This window comes from Poecilia reticulata, chromosome 9 (assembly GCF_904066995.2).
Source record: "Poecilia reticulata chromosome 9, P_reticulata-male-v2, whole genome shotgun sequence".
NCBI classification, from domain to species: domain Eukaryota; kingdom Metazoa; phylum Chordata; class Actinopteri; order Cyprinodontiformes; family Poeciliidae; genus Poecilia; species Poecilia reticulata.
Window position 1 is genome coordinate 20,273,775 of NC_088838.1, and position 10,518 is coordinate 20,284,292.

Consider the following 10,518-nt stretch of genomic DNA (forward strand, 5'->3'; position numbering starts at 1 on the left):
TGAATATTTGAATACTTACTGGTATAATTACACTACAACGTGAATGAAATAAACATGATGAAATAGACACAAGCATATTCTGCAGTAAGCAGGAAGCTATGAATTTTTCCTCTTTTAACACATTGTGCAAATGAGATTTCCCTGAACTGGTAGGAACTCAAGCGTGTATTGAAAATTTCAGAATCTGCTCATACTGGCCTCGAAGATGACAAAAAGAGAGCAGTTCATGGTGAGGATGACTGGGATCACAGATGATGGCATACAGACACAAACAAAAAAAAAGGTTGTTTCCAGCCTTTAAATAAACAAATACAAAATGTAACAAATGTTACATTTGTTACATTGTAACAAAATGTAACAAAATGTCTGATTTTAAATCAATTGTTTTTCTTAGTTTCGAAATAAATCCACAACAAATAGGTTGCCTTTTTCTCTTTACTTCCCTGCTGTTTAGATGACGATGACTGATAGCAAAACGTACAATACAGTATAGGTAATCATTCTATTGATTCTATATCAGTCATGGATTGAGTTCATCAGAAAGAATAGGAAAGCATCACGTCTCAGTCGTGTGAGGTTCTCGATAAGAATCCTTCAGGACATAAGGTTGAACGTTGTGGGCTTGAATGGTCAAACACCTACTACCTCTAATCTGTGTAAGGAGGTTTGATAGGCTGGGACTGCAGGTTAACAGATGGCCTCCCTAAGCACCTGTCAGTGGCTTTTATCTGTCCTGTGACAGCTCAGATCATTACCAATCAGCCTGGTAATGCAGAAACAGCAGTCAGAAACCTTCAGAGAAACACGGAAAAGAGATTTGCCGTACATGGACGAACGAAGAAAACCGAGTGTGGAACATTCCTCCTTTGAGTAAACTGGTTTATTTGAGCCTACATGTGAAATCGCAAACAGTTTTGTGGACCAGATGGAACTACTGGGATATATTCTGGAGGATTGGACAGAATCTCTGGACATTTTTGGATCAGTTTGGCTGGAAACATTGGGTATTTCCAGAACAGCGGAAGACTGGACTCACTCTCTAAATCTTGCAGAACTTCTGCTGCTGGATGTGCTGTGCCATATGGATCTTTTGCTGGAACACCATGCAGTTTGTTTTAACATACTGGGCCCACTCTACGCGGACGATCCATGCCTGTGGCTTTTGCTCCAGTCCTGAAACAGACTCACAATGTTTTTATTTCAGTTTCTTTTTATGTATGTTTGAAGTTTACTGGCTGGAAATCATTTAGACTGTGAGGTACGCTCTCCACTATGTAACCAAAAATGAGAAAGAAGACATATGGATTAGATATGAATAAAAGTAGATGATCTATTATGTTATAATTCTGTTTTTCCATGTGATCTGCTGCTGCATTTGAATGAGCCGCATGTTTACTTGGTAGCTTCGATCGTTAAAAATTGGAGACAATTTTGTTTTGAGAAGCTTCAAGTTATATGTTGAAAATAAGTCGTCATAATAGAGAAATATCTGGGAACATGATCACAGTCCCTTCAATAAATGTGTTTCTAACATTATTTAATATACAGCAAAGCATTTTATGTTTTCACTTGTGATTGTACCAGAACAGATCCATTATTGGTCTTTTTCTACTTACTTTTTGATAAAAGTCAAATTCAAGTCAAGGCATGCCATATGCACATTTGTGGTCAAAAGGTTGCGTCCAATCATTTTTAGCTTTATTTATTTGTTTATTTATTTATTTTTATTGATTTATTTATTTCGAACAGACAAAAGTAAAAGCAACAAATAAATAAACAAATAAATAAATAAATCTGTTCGAAAAGGAGCAGGTACAATATACAAAATCTTCTGATTTTCTGTCCCTCTCACACTCATCAACTTATAAACATTTAAATCTCCAAGCACCAGATACACTTAAATTATTTCTACATTACATGAAACTTAAATCTCACATTCTCATCTTTAAATGTACAATTATTTACACTTTTTCTGCCTGGTAATGCAGAAAATCCCAGTATGTCATCACTGGGATTTTTGATATTTAAAACATGTCACGTTTGTAACATCTGGGGTTTAATTAGTCAGCGAACGAATCCTACAATACCCACAATTCCTTGCATTCCTTGCTGTGTTGACACATGTTGGGGCGCCTAAAATACGTCCGTTACGCGACGTGGATTCAAAGATTTCGTCTAACAGTTGGAGTTGGAAGGGAATAAACGGAACATAACTGACAGCTAACTTTACAGGAAGACAAGGTCTTCAGCGGTAAGATTTAGCTTTCTAGAGGTATTTTTAGACCTCTTGAGACTTTATTGTTCATGAAGTCCAATGTTAGCACAGTGATTAAATAAAACGATCTAGTTAGCTTTGTAAACACTTTAAAAAACAACAGCAGCAACAACAACACGTTAAAAGTAACGGTAAAACTTGAGGGTTGTAGCATGTTTTTTTTTTCGTATCCAAATCAGTTTCCAAGGTACAAAGCATGTTGCTTAATCATTACAAAGTACCATTATTTCTGGTATCCTTTTCCCCACGTTCTTATGTTTTCTGTTAGTTTCAGCATTAGAACTTTGTTATGTTGGTATCAAAAAAAAATCTCCCTGCATTTTTTACCTTTCCCCTCCTGTTAAATTTTACACATCTTCAATTTTTGCATTGCTTCTTTCTCATTTTTTGCTTCCCTCTTCTCCATCCCAGCCCTTATGTCCTGAGTAATGACATCAGGCTGGTCAGCCTTCCTCTCTTGCAGATAAGAGTTGATATCCTGTAATAATGAGTTCCTGTCTTATTTCCTTCTCTATGTCTCTTCGTTCCCAGCAGACTGACTGTCATCATGACGTTTGCACATATGATTTGATTACCTATCGGTATGTCTGCTGCTGGATTGTGTGCTGTGGTTGTTGTGGTTTTCTTCATGGCCTTCTACCTTCTCCATCGTTATGGAGACCTGAGGAAACAGCATAGTCTCGTCCTCTTAGGGACGCTTCTGTCCTGGTACCTCTGCTTCCTCATCGTTTTCATCCTCCCACTTGATGTCAGCATGGTAGGGGTCCATGTTTGCCTGAAACTTTTTAAATTCATTAACAAGCATTTTTCATTGTTTGGGTACATCGAATGTGTTTGTGTCATTATATTTCCGTTGCTCTTTTCTTAGACCATCTACAACCAGTGCATTCATGACAATTCAAACCTCACTCCCTCTCAAACCCAAGGTGAACTTTCTGATTCAGCTCCTTTCCAGCCTTCAAGGTAAATTCAGTTGTTGTAGTGTTTCTCACATTGATCATCTCATTTCTTTTCAGGTCGGGGTCAGAATGATCCTTCAGTTGGTGGTTCCTCCAACATAATAACTTGTTACTTTTTAGTTAAACACAACATTTAGTAAAAAAAAAAAAAGAAATGTAGGGGAACCATAGACTCAGCCTCAGTAAAGCGCTTTTGCCCACTTTAAGCTTTTGAAACTATCTACAATTTATAATTGGTACAATACTCTTAACTTCTTCTGATTTTGGGAATGTTAACCAAAACTGTGTATTAAATCCTTAATTACTTGAAATTGTCAAAATGGAAATTCTAACAAGCTTTTTATTTGAGATGCACTGATCAGAAACTTGAGGCCTTTTTCTAACACTATATTTTTGTAAACCTTTGACCAGCTGATACAAATTTTAGATTGTTCCAATTTTTATTTAGTAACTGTAGTGTATTATTAGGACATGTAAGAACAGCAAATAGTCAGGGTCTGTCATGCTGTAAGTCGTCCGATTCCAAGTGAATGTTCTCCCCCAATTGGTGTCAACACTGTAGAGCCGAATGCCATACTGCAATATATGTTTTATTCCAAATCCAAGTTTACGAAGCTGTTGTGAGAATTTTTATCTTTGTTTTATCTGACTTTGTGTGTGTTTGCTTACTTTCAGTGTAGCAAATGTGTGTGTGAAGCCCTGGAGTTACATCCCGCATCATGTCCTGCCAGTGTTTTGGAGGGTTGTCTATTGGACTTCCCAGTTTCTTACGTGGTGAGTTCCTTTAATCATCCAGGACCTTAAAATAGACTGAGACTTACACTTTTAATGAAGTCCAGAGAAAAATAAATATATATAGATTTATTTATAAATATTTAATATGTGTTTCCTCTGTGCGCGACTGCTCAGGCTGCTGTTGCCCTTCATGCAGTCCTATGCACGTTCTGGAGCCTTCTCCATTGTTGGGAAGGTTAAAACAGCTCTCATAGAAAATGCAATTTATTATGGCACCTACTTCCTCATCTTCATCTGCCTGCTGATCTATGTCTCTGTTCATCTAAAGCTGAGGCTCACACGGTACGTCAGTATTGTTTAAATTCATCAAGGAAAAAGAAAATATGTTGAAAATGTGTCATATGTTGCATACATTGGTCTGAGCTTTTGTTTTATATTGTAAAAAAAATATCCAGTTCAGAACTCCAGACCATCAGTATCACGGCTGCCAACACCTGGGGCCTGTTCCTTTTGGTGCTGTTGCTTGGCTACGGCTTGGTGGAGATCCCGCGATCTTATTGGTTCTCATCTTCAAATAGTTTCTTACTGGCCAAGACGTACTTTAAGGTAGCAAAACTGGCAACAGAGAAAGCTTCTGCAGAGGAGAACTTGGCAGATGTTATGGAGGTGAAAGATTTTAGATAATATGTTTCATTTAAATCAGAACGCAATTTTTTTTTACCATGCTGTTAGTTTGATCTGTTGGTGTTTTTGTTTTTGTAATTATTAAAAAAAACTTTATTTCTGTTATCAGGAAGTTGTAGACCTCAATGAGTCTGTAAGGTTCAACCACAGCCTCAGGAAATGTGTAGACACTATTTTGACAAAGGTGAGAGTTGCATAAAGGCCATTGTTTACTAAACAGTGCCAGTTTTTCTTTCACTATGCATGTATGCATTTTAATATTGCTTGATGCTACCACTCTGAAATAACCTGCATGTGAACTACAGTGTCCCATTAGGTACCAGGAAGAGATGGGAAGAAACCCGCAAAGCTCTCATTGTGAAGGTGCTTCTTTTCCTACCAGAAGTGGCCTAATCAAACTTCATGAAAAAGTATCTACCTTCTCCTTATTTGTAGTGTTGATTTCTCAACAAGTTGAGTGTGTGAAGGATGGTTAAATAAAGTTGTACTTGTTTGTGTTCAACTTAGGTCATTTCTGCAGTGCAGAGGCACAACCAGACTCACGTTCAGTGGTCCCTCTTGTTGGATAAGGCGTTTCATCTGGAAGATATTGCTAAAAGCCAGGGCAGTCAAATGCGAGTCGTCACCAGAACCTTCTCTCCAAACCATCTCGGCTGGGTCCGCAGGTTTATCTACACTCCTACTGTAGGTGAGTTCATTCAGGGCCAAAATCTTCAATTTGCAGTTGAAGTCGATCCCCTAACGTTTAAATATTTCAGCAGAGGTAATGCGTATTGCTGCTGAATGTATTGGCAATTTTTTTTTTTAGAGAAACTGCTTTTGTCTCTGTGCATTTTAAGGTTCTCCTTCACTGCAGCTTTCTCAGTTGCTTGTTTTGCACATGCGATAACACCATATCTAAACAACCTCATTGGCTAAATAGCCTATGCTCCAAGCACAGATACTTTGGAAGAAATACGATGCGACACGGCAAAACCAGGAACAAAACGCCAGATACATTAAATCTAAGTTCAGCTTTTGTCACAAACCAGAGCCACTCATACTGTAAAGTTTGTCTGATAATCATTTTGAATCCACAGTTTTCGATATTTGGAATTTAGAGTCCCCCACCCCCGTGTTTCTGTTCATAACCTGTACTTCTGTTTGTCATTCTCAGAGTGGTACTGGGAGTGTGCTTTCAGGAAGACTTTCTGCAGGCTGCTGGCAGTGCTCCTTTCTCTCCTTTCTGTGGCAGTCGTCTGGTCTGAGTGTACCTTCTTCAGTGCACAGCCTATCCTCTCTCTGTTTGCTGTCTTTGTCCAGAAAGCTGAACAACATTACAACTACATTTTAATTGAGGTAGACTTCTTTTTTTATTTCCTAATCCAGAAATTGTCATTGTGAAGTCAGTGTTTATTTTTTTATATGATTCTAATAATCCCACTATCTTTTTCAATGGCCTTTATCATTTTGTCCACCAGATGGTGTGCTTCGTCAGTATCCTCTTCATGTGTGTGTGCGTGTATTCCACGGTCTTCAGGATACGGGTCTTTAACTACTATCATCTGGTGCCACATCACCAAACTGATGCTTACAGCCTGCTGTTCAGCGGCATGTATGTCCATCAGTTAGAATGCTTGATTTTTTTTTTTTTTTGGGGGGATAATTTCTTATAGAAAGTTTTCATATGATGCATTTTCATGTTGTGTTATTGGGATTTACATAAATGAACAGAAAAATTCAAATCTTAAGATCAAGCACATTTAGAATGGGTCAGTCTAGGAGAATAACAGATCAGGTGACGTCTCAGTTTTTCTTTACTTAGGCTGTTTTGTCGTCTGACTCCTCCACTGTGTCTCAACTTTCTGGGCCTGATACATTTGGACTCTGCCATCTCACACCAGAACAGAATGCAGACATCCTACACCTCTGTGAGTTCATATACTGTACAGCCTCATTCAAACTACCAAATACTTCACAAGTTGATCAACTTTAGGACCACAGCGTAGGAAAACAATGTAATCTTTGTGTTAAATCTAAATGCAGTATCTTGTTTTGTCTTCTTGCCTCTCTGTCAGATTATGGGCTCTATGCGGCTGCTGCCTGTGATAGCTGATGGATTCTACGTCTATTATCCCATGTTGGTGGTGCTGCTTTGCATTGCAACTATTTACAAGTAAAGCAACCATTCAGAATTCCTGTATATAACATTTTTATTTATGTATCCCATATTATATGGCTACTCAAATCGGATGTGGAATATTATTGTATAATGTCGATGTGTTGTAGATGTTTAAGTATTGCAGAGGACCGCAATTTCTGGACTATAAGCTGCTGCTTTTTTTCACACTGAAATGCAGCTAACATAAACCTATTAATCAATGGGTTTCGAAAGTGAAACTGGTTGTGAGGTGATGGCGGGGACGGTGGTAGGAGTTTGTTCTGTAATCGATGGGTTGCCATTTCGAGTCCCATCTCCATCATTGGGTCTTTGGGCGAGACATTTCACCCAACTTGCCTGCTGGTGATGGTAAGAGGGCCTTTATGGTGGAAGACTAAAATAATAAAACAGCACAGAAAATCTAGGTTATCGGTTGCAATTTCTCCTTCTGTTCGCTGATTGACTTGGTTGAAATTCAACTGGAGAAATAAAGGTCAATGGGAGAAATCCCAGAGAGCATACTTGAAGGGAGATGAGAATTGAGTGGAATTGCGTTGGAAGGCTAGTTTGAGGGGTAAAATGTTTAAATTTCCTCTAGATTTTGGACCTCAAATAAACAATATCAGGCATCACATTATAATTCCAGAATCACCTTTATGCCACTAAGAATATTTCATATCACTGACAATTTTCTTAGTTTTTCTCTGATTTGATTTATATCACTATCTGATCTAAGTGCTCTCTTTCATATGTTCTAGTTAGCAGTTTTTCCTCTGATGACACTTATTTGGTTATAATTTGCTTACTTGTAGTACAAATAGAATAGAGAATGCTTGGCAATAGCATGTAATTGTGTTCCTTTGTTTTTATAGGTTGGGCTCTCGCTTCTTGAACCTCCTAGGTTTCTATCAGTTCATCACTGACAATGAATTTACCTCCGAACTGGTAGATGAAGGCAAGGAGCTAATAAGAAGAGGTATTATTTTTCTTATTGGCTCTGTCACTTGCTGCAGCATTTTTTTTTAAATCAAATTATGCTTAGTTTAAAATAATCTTGAAGTTTTGGTATTCATATTTTAATGTGTCTTAATGCTGCCATGTTCTATATTGCACATTTTATAATTATCAAAATATCACTGTATGCAATTTGCATATCGTGAAGAACTGCCTGGATTACAACAAATATTTGCAATTTATTTAAATACCATCATTAAGGGTCTGTATATCATCGATGTATTTGGTGACGCTTCTTTTTAAAGACAATATAAAATGTTTTAAAAAGGAAAGTGGCAGTAAGGGATCAAGTCACTACCCAACTGCAACTAAGCTGACGGAAAAGCATATTTTCAGAAAAAACATTGACAAGGTAGAAATAATGACAAATTTTTTTTCTATGAGCTGTAAAGTCTGCTCTCTATCAAGTGTCTATGCAGAAAGAAATTAATAATTAATTTCAATTATTTGTTTATTTATTTCAAGTCATATTGTCATTGCCACATTCACCAGCATCACTGCATGTTTTCCTAATATTGTTTGGCCCTGGTTTTTATTAGAAAAAATATTTTTGTGCTCTCAAAATGAGCACAAATACTCTTAAGTTGATTGACTGTATTTATTATTTTTAGAATTTGAGGAGATTTTTGAAGATAATATAGTCAGGTTTTTGGTTTAATACAGTATTTACACACTCCTAACTCCCTATTTGCTTATTCTTTATGGCTCAAAACCCATGGCTTGTGGGTTGTCATCTTTTTCAGCTTATAAAGCTTTACAAATACATACATCAAAAGTTCTTTAAGTTTTTCTTAAATAAAAAATAACAATCCTCCTATGCATAAATTATGTTTAAATGGCAATGGCTATTTGAATTTGTAAAAGTCAAATAAAAGTATCAAAGTTCAATAATGTTAATTGAAATAATGTATATTTAGCATATAATATTTTAGTCCTGATTTGACTAGTATAAATAAAGTAGATATTGAAATAGCTACCGTCTAGATGTCCAGATGTCCAAAAGGTTGTGAAATAGTCCTTTAACTAAATGCTGAATCAGAAGCCAACTTCGGCATCGTGGTGTTTTTATGACTTACAAATTAAATCCAAATCAAGTTTTAAATTGACATTTTCTTTGAAATGTTCATAATGTTTTAAAAGTTCTACAAAAATCTAAACATTTGAGACTGAATTAGGAACTGTTCAATTACCATCTTGTTACATTCATTACATGCATCATTGGTCCTTTCAAAAGGAAGAAAATCTGGTTCATGAGTTTAACTGTGTGATTAATATTGCTCATTTCTAGAAAGAAGAATAAGGCAAAGAGCGGAGGATGGGAAAAATCAAAGATGGGTAATTAATTATTATTTTTATATTTTTTTATTGTCCAATACATCCTCTTTGTAATTTTGTTTCTACTATGTTAGTTCATGGATTCTGTTTGATTGTATAAAGTGTTCTCAGGTGTTCAATTGGCTGGTTTGGCTTCTACTTTAGGCTTGGAGGGAGCGATTCAGAGTCCTGGCGACCTCGGAGCGAAGCGGAGCCGATTACAGTGAGCTGGATGAGAACTCTCCTGAAACAGAGATGAGGACAAGCGGTAGGTACTAAGGACAAAGAAAAACTCAACAGCAAATATGAAGAATACGTTTTTACTTTGTGATCTCAGTAACTAGTGTAACAAGTTATACAGGCATTCACTTTCAATAAATTATCACGTTAAAAAATTTATTTATTTCAGTAAGTCAATTCACTGAGTGTAGCACACAGACTAATGTTATTTAGCATTTACAGATAATAAAAACATGACATTTAAGATTACAATATTACGTCAGACCATCAAAATAATAAAGTGTGTTTGACACGTGCTTAACGTTTATTGTCGCTGGCACAGGGGTGAAGTGTGCAGGTTCGAGTCCCGCCTGATGAACTTTGCCGAATGTCTTCCCCCTCTCACACAATACCATTTCCTGTTTACTCACTGATAAATAATGGCCACAAGAGCCAAGAAAATCTTTTAAAGACATACTGTTAATCTGACAGATGTGCCTTGCTGGGATATGTATTTTGATTTATGAAACATGTCTGTAAATGTTTAGTCAAACTTTCTGTGAATTTTGCATAGTTTGCTGACAATAAGCTGTGTAAAGCCTGAATGTTGCCCTGTACAGAGGGCAGGAATGTCACCATTGAAACATAGAACTAAAGAGGCTTCAAGGCATTTTTGGAAGGCATCCATAAAAACTCCAAAATACATTTGAACTTTGCTTATTTAGCAGAGATTTTTTATTATATCACTGCCTGTATACTTTAGTCCTCTGACTTTAAAGGACATTGAGATCTCTTACATCCCTCAGCAGTGTTCTGTTTATAAGCATGTCCTTCTCTGTGATTGCAGTCAACAGAAGCTATGGAAACATAGAAGAACAGCACACAGGTCTACTGCAGGATAACTCTGGTGACGACAGTTTCCCAAATAGAAGGTATTACTTTAACTAAGCTAAAAATGTTACATTAAGAATGTAATTTTTAATATCGTTTTCCAAAAAGAACTTAATTTCCAAATTTTTGGGTGTCACTAATCTTGTGTTTTTATGTTAACTCCACAGATCCGCAGCTGGACAGTATTTGTCTTTCGCACCTTCTCTGAAAGGCTTGTTTGACGATGTGTAATCAAATCAGGCTCTGTCAGGGAATCAAAAAGCCAATAAACACTAGAAATCATTTAA

General features: G+C 36.7%; 1 protein-coding gene across 2 annotated transcripts; it reads left to right on the forward strand.

The window, feature by feature from the left end:
- Positions 1-2,099: 2,099 nt before the first annotated feature.
- Positions 2,100-10,518, forward strand: LOC103470221 (G-protein coupled receptor-associated protein LMBRD2B-like). Of its 2 annotated transcripts, none has more exons than XM_008418482.3 (18): positions 2,100-2,251; positions 2,810-3,032; positions 3,144-3,238; positions 3,910-4,008; positions 4,144-4,311; positions 4,425-4,635; positions 4,763-4,837; positions 4,959-5,063; positions 5,161-5,341; positions 5,810-5,991; positions 6,114-6,247; positions 6,458-6,563; positions 6,711-6,808; positions 7,666-7,769; positions 9,096-9,142; positions 9,287-9,389; positions 10,188-10,272; positions 10,399-10,518. In XM_008418482.3, the coding sequence occupies exons 2-18, from the start codon at positions 2,859-2,861 to the stop codon at positions 10,460-10,462; spliced, it is 2,031 nt and encodes a 676-aa protein (XP_008416704.1). In that variant the 5' UTR covers positions 2,100-2,251; positions 2,810-2,858; the 3' UTR covers positions 10,463-10,518. The 2 variants fall into 2 exon arrangements, with proteins under 2 accessions (XP_008416704.1, XP_008416705.1); XM_008418483.3 differs by having other exon boundaries at positions 2,102-2,251; positions 2,807-3,032.